The sequence below is a fragment of the Grammomys surdaster genome, unplaced genomic scaffold (assembly GCF_004785775.1).
Source record: "Grammomys surdaster isolate TR1022 unplaced genomic scaffold, NIH_TR_1.0 371, whole genome shotgun sequence".
In the NCBI taxonomy this organism is placed as follows: domain Eukaryota; kingdom Metazoa; phylum Chordata; class Mammalia; order Rodentia; family Muridae; genus Grammomys; species Grammomys surdaster.
Window position 1 is genome coordinate 543,014 of NW_021604790.1, and position 21,051 is coordinate 564,064.

At 45.7% G+C, this 21,051-nt stretch overlaps 1 protein-coding gene across 2 annotated transcripts in view; it reads right to left on the bottom strand.

The window, feature by feature from the left end:
• Positions 1–1,905: 1,905 nt before the first annotated feature.
• Positions 1,906–21,051, bottom strand: part of Acly (ATP citrate lyase) — a 47,670-nt gene continuing 28,524 nt past the window's right edge. For both annotated transcript variants that reach the window (XM_028780373.1, XM_028780372.1), the window contains 13 exons: positions 18,664–18,768; positions 16,712–16,908; positions 16,343–16,424; positions 15,134–15,244; positions 11,157–11,284; positions 10,302–10,395; positions 8,483–8,637; positions 6,808–6,958; positions 6,488–6,631; positions 4,713–4,826; positions 3,837–3,919; positions 3,506–3,582; positions 1,906–2,877 (listed from right to left, as the gene is read on the bottom strand). In XM_028780373.1, the coding sequence (XP_028636206.1) occupies positions 2,783–2,877; positions 3,506–3,582; positions 3,837–3,919; positions 4,713–4,826; positions 6,488–6,631; positions 6,808–6,958; positions 8,483–8,637; positions 10,302–10,395; positions 11,157–11,284; positions 15,134–15,244; positions 16,343–16,424; positions 16,712–16,908; positions 18,664–18,768 (1,536 nt within the window). In that variant the 3' untranslated portion in view covers positions 1,906–2,782. The remainder of the gene's footprint in view (positions 2,878–3,505; positions 3,583–3,836; positions 3,920–4,712; positions 4,827–6,487; positions 6,632–6,807; positions 6,959–8,482; positions 8,638–10,301; positions 10,396–11,156; positions 11,285–15,133; positions 15,245–16,342; positions 16,425–16,711; positions 16,909–18,663; positions 18,769–21,051) is intronic.

Sequence of the window (21,051 nt, forward strand, 5' to 3'; positions counted from 1 at the left end):
AGAAGGAAGGAAGGAAGGAAGTCGAATTTGAATCATTAATTAGGCTTGGTTGGTGGTAGGTGCAATTAGCCTTTTTTTGCTCACAAAACAGAATTTTTCTTCTTATTTATTTCGAGGCAGGGTTTCTGCCAAGTACCGGTGACTGTCCTGGAACTCACTCTGTAGACCATCTGGACTTGAACTCACAGAGAGCCACCTGCTTCTACCTCCCAAGTGCCACCAAGCTGAGAAAATTATCTTCAAAAGGGAGTAAACTGATAAGACTTTGAGTCTTAGGTGGATACAAGTAGCACACACCTGTAATTCCAGCAGTTGGGACTCTAACGCAGAATCATTTGTGGAAGGAAAACCTGGGCTAGGCTGTCTCAAATCAAGACTGAGTCTCAGCTAAGTGGGTGAAAGTGAGGAGTTACTTATATCTGACTTCCTAAATATGGATATTGCCTACCTTGGAAGAACACAGAATTAAATGAGGTAGTGCTGAATCAAATGTTTGCTGCATAATTACTATTTCATATAGACTAGATAAAAGTGAATAAAACCAGCTCTAGGGAGGATCTCTGAATTCCAGGACAGGTTAGTCTATATAGTGAGTTTTGGGACAGCCAGAGCTACCTGGAGAAACCCTGTATCAAAAAACAAAACAAATAAAAGCCACTTTGAAATTTTAAGCAAGATAGTGAAGTTGCACGATTTCACTCTTTTTACACCATTTAGTATAGGTGTGTAGTATAGTCTACACCTATACTACACACTATAGGTAGTCTACACACTATAGTATAGTCTCACCTACTGTTAGAGAATTTTTCCTTCCATATCATATTTACACGGTCAGGCTTAGCAGCAAATGTCTTTACCTGGTGAGCCATCTCACCAGCCCTCAACCTGATTTTTAAATGTCACTGATGGAGGATAGATTGTACCAGAACAAAAGAGGAAATAAAGGCACTGGTTAAGTAGAGCAGATATACATCAGAGGAGAGTTCAAGGGTAAATGAACAGAACTTGGAACTGAGTAGAGCAGAAAGGCACTCTCCAGCTCTGGCTTGAGTAATGGCTACAGCTACAGGTACCATTCATGGGGACAGTGCAGTATAGAAGTGGATTTTTCATAAGCTGGTGTTTTAATAGCTTTTTCCTCTTCTTTTGGAAGATTTTCTTTTTAAAAATTACCTTTAATTACATGTAGGTGTCTACACACGGGTATATGAACATGAGGGAAGGTGTCCTCGGAGGCCACAGGTGTAGGATCCCCCCCCACCCCCATGCTGGAGTTACAGATGATGGTGGGCGACCCACTGTGGTTCTGGGAACTGAACTCAGGACCTCAGGATGAGCAGCAAATGTTCTTAACCACCAAGCCATCTCTCCAGATGAGCCTTTTCTATATTTGAAAGACAGGTTCACTATGTCCTAAAACCTAGAAGGTGCCACATAGACTGGGCTGCCTTTGAACTGCCTTTGTTCTGTCTGCCCCTTGCCTTCCAAGTACTAGAATTAAAGGTGCCATCAAGCCTAAACTTTAGGGGTTTTATATCCTTTGAGGGGTGGGGGGGGGCACTGAATATATACTGGTGCTTTCATTATCTTTCTTTTCTTTTTGTTTTGTTTTTCAAGACAGGGTTTCTTGTATAGCCCGGGCTGTCCTGCAACTCACTCTGTAGACCAGGCTGGCCTCGAACTCAGAAATCCGCCTGCCTCTGCCTCCCAAGTGCTGGGATTAAAGGCGTGAGGCACTACTGCCTGGCTATTATCTTTCTTTTAAAGAGGCAAAGACAGATTTTAAAATGCTAAATCCAAGACCTGGCATAGTGGTGCATGTCTTTAATCCCAGCAGAGGCCAGCCTGCTCTCCAAGTTCCAGGACAGCTTTGTCTCAGAAGCAGAGGACACAGAACAGCAGCACGCCATTGTTACTATCTAGTTTATTTAAACCAAACATGATAATACAGAGAAGAGACTGAGGTGGCAGCTGCCCAGAATCATTGTGGGTTACAGATGCGGAACAGCTGTGAGTCTTTGGACCCACACTTCAGTAACAGACAAGTCAGCTGCATGGACACAGAGAACACAAGACACAAGACAGTTCACAGCTTTTTTGCTTTGCGTTTCCATTTTAAACACTCGTATGTTACAACTTTACATTTAAGTTACTACACCACACGTGTGACAATGGCTAAGGATACAATGGTCCCAACCCTCCTCCCCTTGACATAAGTAGACACTGGTCTGTAACACAGAACATTTCAGTGGGATACTAAATAAACCCTTAACACATAACATAGAAAAAAAAGATCCTTAAAAATCAGATTAATACAGTGTTCTTCATGTTGTATGAGGCTGAATGGGAAGTAGGCTACCAAACAGTGGTCCTACAGACAGATAGTATCTTGAAGTCTTAAAAGTTGCATTCCCTTCCTCAAGAGAAAAAACAACAACAACAACAAACTTTTAACTAATTAAAAAAAAAGAAAGGAACATCATAAGGCCCTAGAAGAACACTAGTCTGACAGTGCTTGCTTAGACTCTTCCATACAATAGATACAGCAGGTAGCAGAGCAAATGTCACAAGTATTGGCTTGGTTTTAAATTTCTATGCTTATATATAGAGATATATATATAAAAAATACTAAGCTTCTTTGTGTGGACTGAATGGGCCTGTGGGTGTTGGCCTTCCACGCCTGCACATCAATGGCTATTTCCGTTCCAGGCCTAGCCTATAACGGACTCTGCTTCCAGCTGTCTGTCGTCTTCCTTTTACTATAGTAGGGTTCCTGGCTCAGTTACATGCTCATGTGTTCCGGAAGAACATAGGAAATATCATCCCATGGGTGACGATACAGCCCTTGCTTCAGCCTCTTCTGGTCGAGATAATGTCCTAAAATGGAGTCAATGTGTCTGTTATTAGTTTCAAAAGCATGGTAAAGAGCAGAAAGTGGGAGGGAGCTCTTCCTGATAAAACATGACAACAGATGACAAAACATAGACTCGGGGTTGAGGATGCAGCTGTGTGGTGGGTGTTTGCTTAGCAGGCACGAGGCCCTCCCAGGAGTTAACCCTCAGCATTGGGCATGGGAGGGTACAATGGGGGCAGATAGCAAAATTATAGAATAACATACACAGGTGCACGCATGAGCACACACACACACACACACACACACACACACACACACACACAGAAAGCATACACCAAAACAGGACAGAATTCCAGATTCACTTCATAAGTAGATCAGTCAGACTTGGTAAAAAGGGAATGGACAGGTTGAATCTACTTTCCTTAGCTAGTAATGGAAAGTATTCCTAGTAATAAAAGGAACATAAATAAAGATAAGAAGAAAAGTTAAATAAGGATTAAGAACAATGACAGAGACCTCCATGTGCTACCCACCCAAACAATAATCAAAAACAAAAGAAATGACGGTGAAGACTCTGACATCTGTTGTAGGGGTTCACACATACAGGGTAAGGAGTGTAGCAAGAAATCCTTAAAACAACAGCCAACTCACCAATGAAGCCCATACTCCTTCCTAGCACAAAGATGCCATTGAGGGCTCCAATGTCAACATATTCATCAGCTTCTTCCCTGAAACATACAACCGGTTCTTTTAAAATGAATCACGTGACCATCTTCTTAAAGAGACAGCACTACTTCCAGAGAGCAGTTCTATAGTTCCAAAGTAGGGTGTTGTGGGTGACAGGGCTAGAGGCAACTTTTAGTCTTTGCTTTATGCCTCGACACACTTGCTAAGTCCCCTCACAGTTAGGAAGAAACAGCAAAAAAAAAAAAAAAAAAAAAAAAAAGTCAGCTAATGCTGAAGCTGAGGCTGTGACGCTCACCGGGTAAAGGAGCCACAGTTCCTAAGCATGTCCACAAATGCAACGCCGATGAAACCATCCACATTCAGGATAAGATTTGGCTTCTGAAAAGGCAAAAAAAAAAAAAAGTTTTATCATGTCGTCAATGTTAGTCACTATTACTATGTCGGTTTGTAGGCATAAAGTTTTTTGTGTACCCTGTAAAGACTATCTTTATTATTCAAATGCTGATTTCTCTGCTACCACCTCTGGTTGCAGTCAGGACAAAGGGCCACTGTAATGTTTATTCTAAATATCTACTGTCTCAATGTTGTATAAGCACTGCTCTCTACTTAAAAAGTTTATAAAATCACCACTAACAGATAAATAACTTCATTAAACTAAGAAGCTCCTGGGAGTTCAGTGAGTCTCATGCCTGGGTTTGTGAGAACTTTCCAGAGAGGATTCAGTAAGGAGAGCCCTGCAATGACCGTGGAAAGCACCATCTGGCAAGCTAGGAGCCCAAGTGGAGTGGAAGGAAAAAGCTCGACGGGATGGAGTGTGCCACTCTGTCCCGCCAGCCCTTGCCCGCCACTCCAGCCTGGAACCCCTAGAAGACAACACATGAACCCTCCCCTGTGACCTACCTGCCAGGTGTTTGTCATAGTAACGGGAAGCTGCTAACATTATGACTATGAACTTTGACACCATTTTAAAATGTTCTCTTTGGGCAGGGTGTGGGAGACAGACAGCATCATCTACTAAATAGTAACTTCAAAGCCAGCCTATACTTCATGAGCCCTGTCTCAGAACAAAACAAAAACCTCCATAACTAAGAAATCCATTCTAAAATGGAACAGAGGGAAGGGTGGGGGTAGGGCGTGGTGGAGGGAGGACACAAAACCCTCCCTTCCTTACCTTTGAGGTGGTGATCTTCTCCACTTCCAGTGCATAATCGAGCAGTGGGGTGGCGGGGAAGTGCTGTTTGACAAAGTCTTTGAGGATCTGCACTCGCATGTCTGGGTTGTTTATCTAAAGAAGACCCAGGTACAGAAACACCCACTCAGACACAGCAGCCAACGGATATGCTTGTGCTTGTTTGACAAGCGGACTGACCTGTACCTATCTTATCCTGAAGGCAGCATGGGGACCCAACCTATGTGTACAATGCCTCATCACCCCTAAGGATTAACGCTGGAAGGATTTTCAAGTCCTCTTATGTCTGTCTCATTTGGGCCTCAAAACAACCTCTGTAGTGGTCTCTCTTATTATAAGAAAGAAATTGTGCCTCACCCCCCACCCTCAGGTGGTTAGGAAGTTAACCAGTATCTGTGGTGTTAGGCAGAAGAGGCTGGATTCAGCCATCCATTCTCTACGATGTTTTAGGTTCTGGCCACAAACCAGGCTGCTGACCAGCTTTGTCATCCAGCCAAGCTACAAAAAAGTTCTGCACATGCTGGGACTAGGGCAGCAATGCACACACTCAAATATCTTAGGAAAAAAATCCAGAACTGGGACAGATGAAGTTAACCATCTGTTTAGAGACTGCTCTGACCTGGTTGTTTTTGTCAATAAGCTAGAGTTATTTGGGAAGAGAAACCTCCAATGAGAAAATGCCTCTATTAGAATGGCCTGTAGGCAACTTTGTGGGAAATTTTCTTGATTAATGATTGATGTGGAAGGCCTAGCCCACTGTAGGTGGTGCCACCTGGTGGTCTTGATTTATATAAGAAAGCTGGCTGCTGAGCCACTGCAAGTCAGGCAACAGTGTTCTTCCATGGCCTCTGATTCAGTCCCTGCCTTGAGTCTCTATCTTAACCTTCCTCAGTGAAGGCAGGCCTCTGACTGTGAGATGAAATAAACCCTTCCTTCCAAGTTGCTTTGGATCAGGGTATTCTTATCACAGCAACTGAAACCCTAACTAACCTGGGTGTAATGGTGCACACTTTTAATTCCAAGACCTGGGAGGAAGAGACAGGAGGATCTCTGTGAGTTCGAGGCCAGCTTAGCATACACAGGGAGTTCCAAGACAGCCAAGGTGCAGAAAGATCATCTCAAAAAACAAACAGAAGAGGAAGAAACAGGAAAAACTGTAACTAAGATAGGGCTGACAGTGGTGAGATGACAGAGACATACCCCAAATCCTACCACTGGTGACCTAACAGACATACTATCAGGGCATCCACATGACTGTCATCCTGCACAGGGCCACACTAACTGTTTAAAATACTGTCTTTCCCTGTGGGTCTATCTCAGCTGGATTTGTCTTAACATTCCTGCCTCTCTGAACTAAGTATGCCGAGTTTAACCGTCTGACTTGCCTTAACCAATGCAATATGAGTAAAGGGCCGGAGACGGGTCAGCGGGTTAAGGCACTTGCCACCAAGCCTGACAACCTGAATTCTAGCCACATGGAGGAAGGAAATAACTGACTCCAACAAGTTGGCCTTTGACCTTCTGCACACATGTGTGTGAACCACCTTTTTGCTGGCACCCAGAATCCAGAAGAGAGTGTTGGGTTCCCTTGAACTACAGTTACAGTTGTAAGCTGCCATGTGGGTGCTGGGAACTAAATGTACATCCTCTTTAAGAGCAGTCAGCACTCTCCACTGTGATGCCATGGCTCCTGGCCAAGCGTTTCTAACTCAGTTGGCAGTCTCTCATCAGCGCTCATTCCACAGATGGGAGTTTACCGATTTTACTCGATGGCCAATGCCCATGATCAGCTTCCCTTCCTTCTTCATCTTGTTCACAAACTCCATGGGAATAAGGCCACTGTCAAAGGCTTTACTGAACATCTTCGCTGCTGCATCCAAGGCACCCCCAAACCGGTCTCCCTGTAGGAGAAACAAACCCACATTGCTGAGGGTGATGGTTGTCCCAGACCTGCAAACCATCCCAAGATGCCCCGAGCAGCATCTGGCCTGGGGTTCTTACCCTGGGCCCCTAGGAGCCTGCTGCATTTAGGCAGCATGATGCCAAAGCTGCCGCCTCCCAGGAAGGCCAGACTTACAATGGTGAGCAGCCCTGAGGTGAGGCTAGAGACCAGGTCCTTCCCAGCTCGAGCACAGATGATGGTGTTGTGGGCCCCAGAGACAGCTGGCCCGTGATCAGCGGTGACCATCAGACACATCTCAATGAACTGGCAGGAATACTTGGGCAACCTAGAGGAGGGCACACAGAGGCACAGGGAGAAGAGTTGGAACCAAGTCCAGAAGTTACAACGACAAGGACACACTTTCCTCTATAGCCTGATACTACCGCCAATTCCAAGTCAAACCCTTCTTGATTCTGATACTAACTACTGACTCATCTTTCGAGCCCGATATAAGGTTTCTGAATGTGCAACGATCAAAAGTTAACTCAAAATCAAATGGTAGTAAATCTGCAGTGCTTGCCCATGTCACACCATGTGACTTCATTACAGCCTTAGTTCCAAAAACATAATATGCATACCGTGATGTACACATGCTATCCTACTGTGCAACACCAATAAATGCTGCCTGAAACACCTTGGCTCTGACTTGAGGCTATGGAACATTATGAACTGCAATCTTCACTATACATACAAAATTTTTCTCCTCCTAAGGGACATATATATGGGGCTGGAGAGATGGCTCAGTGGTTAAGAGCATTGCCTGCTCTTCCAGAGGACCCAGGTTCAATTCCCAGCAACCACACAGTAGCTCACAACTGTTTGTAACTCTAGTACCAGGGGATCTGATACCCTCACACAGACAACAGACAAACATGCAGGCAAAACACCAAGCACATTAAAAAAAAAACAACAAGTAAACAAACAAAAAAAGCTCATGAACTTTGGTCAGCTGAGTGGTGGTGGCACATGCCTTTAATCCCAGCACATGGGAGGCAGAGGCAAATTGATCTCTGGGTTTGAGGCCAGCTTGGTCTACATAGTGAGACCCTGACTCAAAAAACTATGGAAAAAAAGGTGGATGAAAGGAGCCTCCAGCCACAAAAATGGTCATCATGAGTTTCTGTATCAGGATTTGGTCTGTAACTGCGGTTACATCTCTCGCCATGTGCCTGCTACCAGAAAGGAGATGTGGCCTCATACATATCCTGCAGTTCAATCTCTTCTCTAATAACCAAGGGCAACATCTGGAGCCTGGAGGATGGAGGGTGTGGGGAGTCCACAGAGAAGCCTATATACTACACTGAGTTTGTCCAGGAAAGGCCTAGAACATGACCACAGCATCTCTACAGGCTAAGGACGACAGAAGCCAAGGCTCTCACAGGGAGATCCGACAGTGCTGTGTAATCAGTGCTGTGTAACCACATGCTTGCTTTGTGCGGCTGTCGGCCTCAGGGAAGTCTAACCTTGGGAGTGAGTGAAGGAAAACACAAACACCTACAGTTCACCTGATGAGAGACAAAACTGCCAAGGGGAATAAGCTCGCCTGGGGCAGCACAGCAGCTCTACCAGCCCCACTGGTTAAGTTCACACCTGTCCAGATCCCCTGCTGACCCGGAGGTCACTATATTGTCCATCTCTTTAAAAGTCCCCAAGACCTCTCCTTTTCATTCTCTTGGTTTACAGTGATCTTTCTGTCAGCCTGTGGCCACATGACAGTGATATTCTTCAGTCTGTTCACCCCACCTCCTATGTCAGGAGAAGGCCATGGGTCTGAGCCCAGTGTCCTATCACCCCTGCCCACATGTCTCACCTTCTCTGGAACCAGAGGAGGCCAAGGACACCCCCAATACCCATCTCTTCCTTGAAGACCTCGGTGATGGGCATGCCTGCATAAATGAGCTCCTGCCCTCGCTCGTCACAGATGCTGGTCATGAATGAGGCAGGTTTTCGGATCAAACCCAGCTCCTGAGCAGACACAGGGACAGAGGATTATGGTGGCCATCAGAGGGTTTTTTTGTTTTTTTTTTTTTCACCAAAGCAGATAGCTATGTGTGTTCCCAAGAATACCTTGGCTGCTCTGAAGGACAAGCAGTAAATACTCAGACAAACTCTTTTCAAGACGTGAAAGTCAGCAACGTATAGAGGTGCACACCTAAAGGGATGTGCACCTCCCAGTGCACATCCTAGCACTGGGAGGCAGAGGCAGGCGATCTCTGAGTCCCAGGACAGCCAGGGCTACATAGAGAAATCAAACCAACCAATCACAACAACAACAAGAGAAAAAAAAAGGAAAAGAAATAAAAAGCACGGGCAGTGGTGGCGCACACCTTTAGTCCCAGCACTTGGGAGGCAGAGGCAGGCGGATTTCTGAGTTCGAGGCCAGCCTGGTCTACAGAGTGAGTTCTAGGACAGCCAGAACTACACAGAGATCTCGGAAAACAAAACAAAAAACAAAACCAAAAAAACAAAACAAAACAAAAAAAAGAAATAATAAGCAGAGGCCAGGATAGTAGAGTATATCTTTAATGTCAGCACTCTGGAGACAGAGGCTGGTGGGTCACTGGCTCTACACACGAAGTTTGAGGACCACCAAGACTACTTAGCAAGCTGCCCGTACCGTGCCTTTTACTTAATGGATCTGACTCTATTAATGTCTGTACATGTACAATTTAGTTAATTCCTTTTAACTGCTATGTGGCACCTCATCATAATTATCTTCTGATAATCTCCCGTGATAAATATTAACTAAACAAAAATTTTAAATGTATTCCTTTGTATGTTCTAGGAAAGCATTTTTTAGAAGTAGCTTTCTAAGCCGGACAGTGTGGCACTTGCCTTTAATTCCAGCATTCAGAAGGCCAAGGCAGGTGGATCTCTGTGAGTTTAAGGCCACCCTGGTCTACCAAATGAGTTCCAGGACAGTCACGGATACACACACAAAAAAAAATCCTGTCTTGAAAAATCAAAAAAAGGAAAAAGGAAGGAGGGAGGAGGGGAGGAGGAGGAGGAGGAGGTGGTGATAGCAGCAGCAGCAATGGCACAAACATGAACTTGATCCTTCTGCCTCTACCTCCCTAGTGCTGACCATCAGCCCCTAAAAGTTGGCTCCTTCCAACACATGTGGGCTGTGTTGCCCATTCTGTCACCAGACCTAGAAATAAAACCAGGGACAGTTGAGCATACAGTGCATGGGACCCAAGAGTTAACCAGAGAAGTTTCTGATCCCCTTGGAAAAGCTTGGCATGACTGCTCTAAGTAGCTGGAAGGGGACTGGAAGTCAGGAAGTCAAATCACCTCAAAATTCACCAATCTAGCCCAGTGTGGTGACACACATCTTTAAGGCCAGCACCTGGGAGGTAGAGACAGGAGGATCTCTGAGTTTGAGGCCAGCCTGGTCTAGTAAGTTCTAAGACAGCCAAGACTACTTAATAAGATCTTGCCTCAAAAAAACATCAACTTAGAGCTAGCCACGGGAGCATAAGCCTCTAATCCCAGCACTCGGGAAGCAGATGCAGACAATCTCTGCATTTTATACATAGCAAGTTTAGGACTGTAGAGAGCATGTTTTTAAGACAAACAAACAAAACCCCCAAATCCACCTTCACCCTCTGGATTCCCATGACACTTACCCTGGCCCAAGAGTAGTCCATGGGCACTGTTGGAGGTGGCACTTCCTGGGCAGGTACAATGGCTCCTTTAGCCACAAGATCTTCATACACAGACCTGGGAGGCAGGGAAAGACAGTAGACAATATGCTTCCTGTAGATATATTTTTTTTCCCTAGGCTCTATCCCAAACACTGTAGGCTGCTTCAGCTGCCAGCACCCTACTCCTACCAGCTGGATCCCAAGAACTAAATGAAAACAAACTATGGCTCAGACTGTCCTTCCCTCTACCCCTTTAGCTCCCCTCTCTGGATGAGGCTTCATAGGAAGCTGAATCTGGGAACCACGGAAAGAGAACAGCCAAGGCAGATTCAGGAGGTAGAAATAGAAAAAGTAAATGTCCAATAACTCTATCAACCAGAAGTGATACTCCGGATGATACTTTGTGTTTGTTTGTTAACTTTTTTTTGAGACAGGGTTTCTCTGTGTCCTGGCTATCCTGGAACTCACTCTGTAGACCAGGCTGTTCTACACTCACACAGATCCGTCTGTCTCAGCCTCCTGAGTGCTAGGACTAAAGGTGTGCACCACCACTGCCTGTGTGAGACGACATTTTCTAAACATATCTAAGCCCATGTCTGTTTAATGGCCACCAACATCAGCCAAGCCAGTGGCCTCAGAAACCAAATGAGGTTTAACACCAGCCTGGCCTTGACCTGATGCTTTTACAACTAAAATAAAACAAAAGCCAGAAAAAAGGTGGTTTTTCCCTGTAGTGCACTACAGCAAACGAACAACTAGAGGCCCCCGTGTTAGGGGGCTGCTGTCCTCAGGAAGGATCAGGAAAGTTGGGGACACCACATCCTGCCCATGGCTCACTGAATGATCTCTCCAAGCTCATCAAAGCTTCGGGGCACAAACACTCCTGCTTCCTTCAAGGCCTGGTTCTTGGCTACTGCGGTTTCAGAAGCCTGGTTGGCACAAGCTCCAGCATGGCCAAACTGGACCTGGAAAGCAAAGAACAGCAGCTTCACTAGGCGTGTTAGTCCTCCAGGAAAGAGCAAAAGATCCTGGGAAACATCAGAACTGATCACCCTTTGGATACCCATGACATTTACCCTGGCCCAAGACTGGCCTGTGCCAAAGGCTTCACATATGTTCCTTCATTTAAGCCTTTAATATGCTAACTGAATAGGTAGGATAGGCAACTCCCATGTCACAGGTGTGGAACCTGAGGCAGGGAGAAGTTAGCTTCTTCAAGGTGACACCCAGTGTCTAGTAAGGCGAGGATACAAAGCTGTCAATCGAACTTCAAGAGCATCCTCTTTATATGAGCCACGTTTGCTATCCCCGTGGCCAGTGCAAGAGGGATCGGAAGGAGGGCTAGCTCTCAGCAACAAGCAAAGAGTCAAGTTAGTTATGCCTTGAAGCTCAAGAGAGCTCATATGAAAGCAAAAATCTCAAGCTGTTCAAAAAGTCAGCGTTTGGCCGGGCGGTGGTGGTGCACGCCTTTAATCCCAGCACTTGGGAGGCAGAGGCAGGCGGATTTCTGAGTTCCGAGGCCAGCCTGGTCTACAGAGTGAGTTCCAGGACAGTCAGAGCTACACAGAGAAACCCTGTCTCGAAAAACAAAACAAAACAAAACAAAACAAAACAAAAAAAAAAAGTCAGCGTTTACATCACTAGGCTTACAATAAGTAGCAACTGTTTCTTCTTTCTGACCATGGGTTGTATAACCAACAAGGTGTATATCCAATGAAACAGGAAGGGGGGGTGGGGAGGAGGAAAGAAAACCTATCAAGTAGTTTACCAGAGGCTGGTGAGATGGCTCAGTGGATGAAAATGCCTGCCACCAAGCTTGACAAGTGTGGAAAGAACTAACTCCTACAAGTTGTCCTCTGACCCTCAAATGTATCACAGACACACACTAAATGTAATAAAAAAAATTTATAAGACTAATGTGGGAGTCAATCAGTTGGGGAAATGAATGAATCTACCTCTGACTTAGGATGGGACCCAGCAAACAATTGTACTAGCATCTCATCTGAGCCATCAGTGCTCCCCACCACCAAGCACTTCCTAAGAGCTCCACTCACATGATGCTCTGTCTGCTGCCAACTAGTGTTTCCTCTAGGTCTAAGTGACCGCTCACAACCACAAGGTAGTATGTGGAAGCATTTGAATCCGGGTGATTGTGGTCCCAGCCTGTGTTCTTGCAGATTTAAATGAACAAAGAGGAACAGTAACATGCTTTGTAGAAAGGCCAACAACGGCTTCTCTGCACTCAGAAACCCGTTCTGCAAAGTTCAGCAGATACTTCATAGGGGATTGCTTCTGCTAAGCTGCTCAAGTTGACCTCTGAATTCCTGGGCTCGAGCAATTCTCCTGCCTCAGCAACACGTGTAGGTCATCACACCTGACTAAACAAACCTTTAAACTCTGGGATTTCTCAAAACTAAAACTCAGGTTTCTAAAGGGAAAAACGAACAGGTAGACAGTATTTCCCTGACTTAAAGCAGCCTTGTCTCTCCAATGGGCTGGGTGACTGCCCTGGGGGCCTGTGTTTTGAGAACCACACTTTAAAAGTGCCACTTTTTAAGGCCTTTCTTTAGTTCTCCACTTTTTAAATGTATTTGACTATTTAACCTGTATGTATATGCGTGCACAATGCAGTGGCCAGAAGAGGGCAGCATGTCCCTTGAAACTGGAGCTACAGAGGACCATGTGTGCAGACCTGTAGGTGTTGGGAGTTGAACCTAGGCCCTCTGGAAGAAAAGTCAGTGTTATCTCTCCAGCTCCAGTTTCCAGCTCTTAACTATTCCTTCAATAGCTGCTCCAGTGTGCCAATTAGTGAGCATTCTCACTTTCCTCTCTCTGACCTGCACAAGGAGTCAAGATCAACTGCTACCCAGACAGTTACTGTGCTAGCTGTAATCCTTGCAGTGTCATACAACAATCTACGTTACTTTTAAGCTGGGTGGTGACGAATACCTTCAATCCCAGCACTCGGAGGCAGGTGGATATCTCTGAGTTAGAGGCCAGCCTGGTCTCTTATAGAGTCAGTTCCCGACAGTCAGGACTACACAGAGAATCTGACTTGAAAACAACAACAAAAGTAAAAAAAAATAAATAAACTCAAGTCTTTAAAAAATTACTTTTAAAATTTAACACACTTTAAGGTCCTGCCCTCCCCATGAATAATGGGTAGTGCAAGCAAGATCCAAAAAACGAGGTGCTGACCCCTTGGAAGAATCTTTGGCATGGCCTGGTAGAGAGACAGAAAGAAAACAGGCACAGAAACAGTGAAGGAGTGTTGGGGTAACCTTCCCTTACATTGGATGAAGGCATGTCCCTGTATTGCCAATTGTGTTGATTGCTGGACAGAAATATAAGTGCTAGCAGGACTTTGGTATTGTCTATCACCTGCCTAAAAGAGGAAGGTCAGGCAGCTCTCGGTGCCCAAAGGCACCTAAAAGATGGATCAGGTGTTGTCCTGCTGCTGATTGGCTCCGACTAAAACAAGGCATTTTGCAAAATGAGCTGATGGCCCAGAGCTGGGACAGTAAGTATGCGGTGGGATTCTGGCTGGACACAGACACAGTGACCATCTCCTCCCGACCACACTAGGCTTCTTCCATCTTTAGCCATTACAATGTTACAGGGCCTGGCCTATGCACATCCTTTGAAGCATCTTTGCATTCCAGTCCGTAGGATACACAGGTATGGAGCTGTTCCATCAGAGATGTGTGACTCCAACAGCCACCTTGAGTTTATAGGTAAAGAGCGTCACGGAGGGCTAGGGGTGTAGCTTAGTGGTAAAGCATTTGCTAGCATTTGAGCCCTGGGTTCAATTATCCCCCTCCACCACCACAGCAGCACTGCTGTAGGAAGCCTGGAAACCAAGCCTTCTCTACACACAACATCAAGGAACCCACAGGCTGTTCTGAATGAATTCATTAGTAAATTGTTTTGTTTTGTTTCCTTCAGACAGAAGTCTCATTATGAAGCTCTGCCTGTCCTGGAACCCACTGTGTAGACCAGGCTGGGCTCCAGCTCACAGGAACCGGCCTGTCTCTGCCTCCCGAGTGCTGGGACTGAAGGCGTGCCACCGCGCTCTGCTTGACAGATCACTTTTATCCTGTATTTTACTTCTGGCATGTGATTGGCCATCTTCCCAACAGAGGATAGTTTTAAGCTGGAACCTCGAACACTTACTGTCTGGTTCTGCAACTCAGGAGCTCAGCAGACATCTATCAGCCCCAGGCTCATCATGCCCCTGTCTCAGCCCTCTAAGAGCTGGATTTACAAGAACACCAACACTCAGCTGCTCGACAAGTCACCTTTACTTTGGTGGTGGCACGCACATGCCATGCCACAGTGTGAATGTGGAGGTCAGAGAACCACTTGTGGGAGGGGTAGTTCACTCATTCTACTGTATAGATTCTGTGTACCGCACTCAGGTGGTCAAAACTGATAGTGGCACTTTTACCCATTAGGTCGCCTCGCACACACAGTATGCCATCTTAGTACAGCATGAACAATTCTCTCCTACTATCTCCCACAGGGTGTCCTTAACATGACCTCCAGGCTAAGCCCAAGCTGTATCCCCCTCCTCCTTGTGCTCCCTTGAGTCAGAGCTCAGTGTCTCATCTCGGCCTTAACCTGCTGATGAACGTGCAGAAGAGTCTAGGTGAGATAAATTCCTGGCAGGCAGAACTTGGGCTTGGCTTTGCAGTCACAAAGCAAGCAGCACAGGCTCACTGAAGGACTTAGCGACTGAACAGGATGACGAATGTATGATTCTGCTCAAACAGCAACCTCATTTCCTACTCAAGGATAGCTGGTCCCACTCATACCTCGGAGGAGAACATGGTGGCACAGGTCCCGATGCACCAGCAGACCACTGGCTTGGTGAGGCGGCCCTCCTTGATGCCCCGGCAGATCTTATATTCCTCTGTACCCCCAATCTGCAAAGGAATGGGGAAAGAGAAAAACCCCACAAGTTAGTGGAAGCTGCTTCAAGTTTTCCTAGGACCAGTCCTACAACAGGAAAAACTGTCCACATGACACATAGACCAAAAAAAAGAAAGAAAAGAAAAAGAACCCCACAAAACCACAACAACCTCCTGAAAGAAAAGTTGGCTACTAAGTCAGAGGACACAAACTTGGGCTACGTAAACAGATAGTGAGTTTAATTTCCACCCAAAAAATTCATCCTAGGTGTATAAGGAATTACAAAGGGATAGTATGTGTCTAAAGGCCGTTCCTGGGTATCCCTTTCTAATCCACAGTATGTGATGACATGTGATTAGAGTCTCTCTCAGAACAAGTACAAAATGGGCTTACAGAACTCCCCTGGAGCTAAAAAAAAAAAAAAAAAAAAAAAAAAAGAAGAAGCCCTCACAGGGGCTGGGGAGATGGCTCAGCAGTTAAGAGCACTTGCTACTCTTCCCGGACTTGGCTTCAGTTCCTAGCATCCAAATGGTGGATCACAAACACCTATGACTCCATTTCCAGGAGACTGGCACCCTCACTGACTGTTGCAGGCAGGAGGCATACACATGGTGTACAGACACACAAAGGCAAAACACTCATATACATAAGATTTTTTGTTGTTGTTGTTTTTGTTTTTCGAGACAGAGTTTCTCTGTATAGCCCTGGCTGTCCTGGAACTCACTCTGTAGACCAGGCTGGCCTGGAACTCAGAAATCCACCTGCCTCTGCCTCCCAAGTGCTGGGATTAAAGGCGTGCGCCACCACCGCCCGGCTCATAAGATATTTTTTAAAAAACTAAATTAAAAAAGAAGCTGGCCTCAATGTTCCAGCTATCCTTCCCAGCAGGAGGAGACCATGGCCAGAGGGAAGACCGTTCCTCCTTCACTGCTGCTCACCGACAACAGAGCAAACTCTCAACCCCAGAATATTACCAGCTGTACCACCAGGGCTATCACGTTAAAAGTATATAGTGCCAGAGTGCTTGAATTTTTAAAAATTTGCAAATCCTAGATGACATTTATAATCAAAAGGAGACCCTTCCCTTAAGAGCAACAATGGTAACAACTCACCTCCCCAAGAACTACGATCATCTTGACTCCTGGAGTGTCCTGGTACCGCAGCACATGGTCCATGAATGTGGACCCAGGGTACCTGCAGAGAGCAGGGAGGATGGAGATCAGGAGACAGAGTAGGCAGGTGCAGGGATGTATGAGAAGCACCCCACTACAGACATGGATTGCTCATGAATGTGATGTCTAGGGCAGATTCAGAAGCTCTAGGCTAATGGAAATAGATGGGAGGGGCCAGTAAAGAGCAGTCCTCACTCAGTAGACTTACATACCTTTACTAGGGCCTCAGTGTTTGGGCAGTCAGTAACACACTATGCATGGTGCCCGGCTGGCTAGCTAACTCCACTGTAGAAGATTCCCAGCTCTTACCTGTCCCCGCCGATGGCCACACCCTCATAGACACCATCTGTGGTCCGAGAGATGATGTTATTGAGTTCGTTAGACATGCCTCCAGAGCGAGAGACGTAGGCCACACTGCCTGGGCGGTACAGTTTGGAGGCCAGGATGTTGTCCAGCATTCCACCAGTATTCCCAATCTTAAAGCATCCAGGCTTGATGCCCCCAACCTGCAGAGGCAGAAACAGCAGTTAAGATGAGGTTTATTGACTAGACCAGAAGCAGGGCATAGGAGGAACAACAAAACCCTACTTTACCTCCCGGTACCTCTGTCCAAAGTGGAGAGAAGTAGCTAAAAGAATTACACCTGCCCATGAAGAACACCCTCCTCCCTCCTTTCGGACACATTGCAAAACTTGTGTGTAAAACAGCATCCCTACCTAGCATGAATGAGGCCCTCAGAGTCCCTAGCACCAGGGTGGGAAACAAAAAAATTCCTAGTTCCTACCTTTTTTTTTTTGAGACAGATCACACTATGCAGCTCTGGATAGCTTGAAAATCATTATGGAGACCAGGCTACCCTTGAACGAACAGAGATCTACCTGCTTCTGGCTCCCAAGTACCACACACAGCCTTAGTTTCCAATTTTATTTAAATTTATTCCTATTTTATGTCTCTGCATATTATTGTTTGTTTTGTGTGTGTGTACTGTCTACAGAGTCCAGAAGACGATGGCAGATTCTCTGGACTGGGGTTACAGGTTATGAGCTGCCATCTGGGTGCTGGAAATAGAGCCAGGGTCCTGTGCAAGAATAACAAGTGCTCTTAACTACTCGGGCATCTCTGCAGCCCCAGCTTCCATGTTTACGCAACATGTCTTCTAACACAAAGTTCTGAGTCAAAAAATAAAAACCCCAGATAGCTTTTTTCTTTGGCTTATAGTTAATGAAATAATTAAACAGTACATTATAGTTGCATTTAAGGACAAAAGCATTAAAAGCAAGAAATATCAGCAGTTAACCCCTTGTAACTATGAAGGGGATCAGACTGTGACGAGGGACCTTTACAAACTGGAGGGCTGGGAGGCTGGAGAGATGGCTCAGTGGTTAAGAGCACCCCTACACCAAAAAAAAAGAATGGAGTTTACTCAGTTTCATAACAGCTAGGCATTGTCCTCTGATACTTGTAAACTTGGCACTGAAGGAGGCAGAGACAGCAAAGTCACTGGGGCTTGCAGGCTTCTGGTCTAGTCAATAAACCATAAAAGCCCCAGGTTCAAGGAGACCCAGCTTCAAAGGAATAAGGTAGAGAGTAAGAGGGACTCCTGACATCCACTTTGGCTTAATATATCCAGTACCATAAGCCACCCTCACCACACACACACACACACCAAGTAAATAAACGAAATTAAAACTAACTAGGGGTTGGCAGAGTGGTTCAGTGGCACTGTTCTTGCTTGGTATAAGTGACGTCCTGGGTTCTATCCTTAGCATTTCAAGTAAAATGTTAAAAAATCTACCTTGTAATGGCGTAACACGGTGAGTACTTCTGAAATCTTGAACCTGGGATAATCAAAAAGCAAGCTTGGGCTAATGACATGGCTCAACAGGTAAAACTGCTGGCCTCAAAAGTTTGACAGTCACAGTTCAATCTCCTAATGAGGGTCAGGAAGGGCAAGAGGCTGTGGCTAGAGTTTTGCTCAAAGTACATTATATCTTTGCATGAAAATGGATTTATGTAATCCAGCATAATCAAATAAAAAAGTTATTAACAGCAGAAGTGAGCTTCCTGTCAGGCATGGTGGATCATGTCTCTAATCCCAAGTCTCAGGAGGAGCCTGAGGCAGGAGGATTACCATAAGTTCCAGGCCAGTCTGGACCAGTATGAGAACCATGCCTTTAAAAAAAAAAAAAAAAAACACAACAAACAACAAAAATATGTATGCTTCCTATAATCTTAGGAAGACTCCTGGAGTGGACACTCACCGTGGCTGGCCCGATGATGGTCACTCCCTTCTGGTCAGCCTTCTTGATGAGCTTCCGTGTGAGGGCCTCAGGGATGCCTTCTGCTATGATGGCTATGGTACGGATCTAGAAAATTAACATTTCAAATTAACACTGAACTTGGGAACATTTCACCTTTGATAGACAATGAGGCCTGCCTCCTAAGCCCAGTGCCCACACCCAGGTTTCAAGAACAAAGTAAGGTGAAGAGACTGTACCTTCTCCCTCCCACATGCTCAGGTCCTGCCCTGATCACTTCAAACTTCTCTCAGAGGAGAGGCATGGGGTCAGCAGGATGGCTTAGCAGGCAAATGCACTTGCTGCCAAGCCTGATGACCTGAGTTTGATGCCAAGGGCGAATATGGTAGAAGAAGGAACTGACTCCTGAATGTTGTCCTCTGATCTCCACATGCATCCCTCCGCCACCCCACCCATCCCCACAGCAGTAGACACTGAAACACACCTCCACTGGCCAGTGACACAGAGACTCAGTGCATGAGCAGAGGCAAATGCTTCCAAGTCTTTGCTAGTCTCCATCTACACTCTCACCTACAACCTCAGACTCAACTGATCCCTGCCTGCCTTTCCCCCTAAGTACCCAACGACTCTTGTCTCTTTCCCTACAGGCTGTGGCCAGCGCACAACAGAAACAAGCTCCTCCCATACTTGCCTAGACTGGGCTAGAGGAACTGAAGATCTAAGAACCATCTCTCTTTGGCTCTGGGCCAGTCTATAAAGGGTTGCAAGACCACAGTTTAGGTTTTGTGGGTTTTGAGGTTTTCAGGGTGTAAGTATCCATGCGTAATTCATAAATTAAAGCACTGGCTGTTTTAATAAAACTTTATTTGTGGAAACAGATGGAGGCCACCAGTTTGCCTTGGGTTGTTTGGCCAAAGTCTGCTCTACCCTGAAAAAGCAGCTCACCTAAACAGCAGAAGTTGTTCCACTCATTAACTGAAATAAGTGGATCAGACAATAAAAGCCAACCAAACAAAAAACACTGGTCTATAGGAGGCTTTTACAAGTCACCAACAAAAGACAAATAGTGCAACAGAAAAAGGGGAAAGAGGGATAGAACCCAGGATACAAATGGCAGGCAAGTGTTTCTCAAAGTTAGTTTTAGTTAATGACCAAAGGCATGCAGAGTATTCGCTACATAGTTGTTTGGTGTTGGAAGTAGAAATTGCGGTTGGCTCACGCCTTTAGTCCCAGCATTCAGAGAGCAGAGACAGGTGGATCTCTGAGTTCCAGGCCAGTCTGGGATAGATAATGAAAGTCCCAAAAGAAAACAAAACTAGAATCGCTACCAATGGGAGCTTAGATTATGAACACTCTGGAAGCCTGGATGTGTTAGAAGCTTCCAAGTGATCATTCTGATGTAGCAGTTCAACTTCTAGACATCTGTGCTAGGGTGATCTGATGGCTTGAAAATGCTCGGCCCATGGGAAGTGGCACTATTAGGAAGTGTGACACTTGGAGAAAGTGAATCACTTTGGAGATGGGCTTTGAGGTTTCTATGCTCAAGCTCTGCCCACTGTGGAAAGAGACCCTCCTCCTGGCTGCCTTCCTCCAGCACCATGTCTCCCTGTACACTGCCATGCTTCTTGTCATGATAATGGACTGAACCTCTGAACCTGTAAGCCAGCCCCAATGAAATGTTTTCCTTTCTAAGAGTTGCCTTGAACATAGTGTCTCTTCACAGCAATGGAAACCCTCTAGGTAAAGATTAAGAATTCATGCAAATGTTAACCCAAGACACTTTGTGACAAGACTGGGAAGAACAAAAGTGATGTTGCCAACCTATTGGTACAGAACGAGGTGTGCAGCGGGAATGCTGAAACCTGGTGGCCATGTTTCTGAGAAAAGGGATATGGAAGTATCCACCTGCTTTTTATTCTTTAACATCTGTCCTGAAATAAGTATATAATATGCTTTAACATCCATCTGTCCTGAAATAAGTAATAATATATTGGGGATGGTGCTGGGGATAGAACCCAAGGCCTTACATTCAAAGGCAAGTGCTGAACAAGACTCATCTCAAGACAGTGCTTTTGAGCCTGTTCAAGCCAGTCTGGGAGGGAATGAGCTGGAACTGATATCTGGTACCCCAGACAGGCACTGACTGTTCAGTCTGAACTTTTTTTTTCTGGTTTTTCTAGACAGGGTTTCTCTGTGTACTCCTGGCTATCCTTGAACTCACTCTGTAGACCAGGCTGGCCTCAAACCCAGAAATCTGCCTGCCTCTGCTTCCCAAGTGCTGGGATTAAAGGCATGTGCCACCTCTGCCCAGCCCTCTGAATTTTTAAGCCACATCTGAGAAGCACCTGTCTAAGTACTTTCACCCAAGCCCTGAGTTCTCCCAATTCCCAA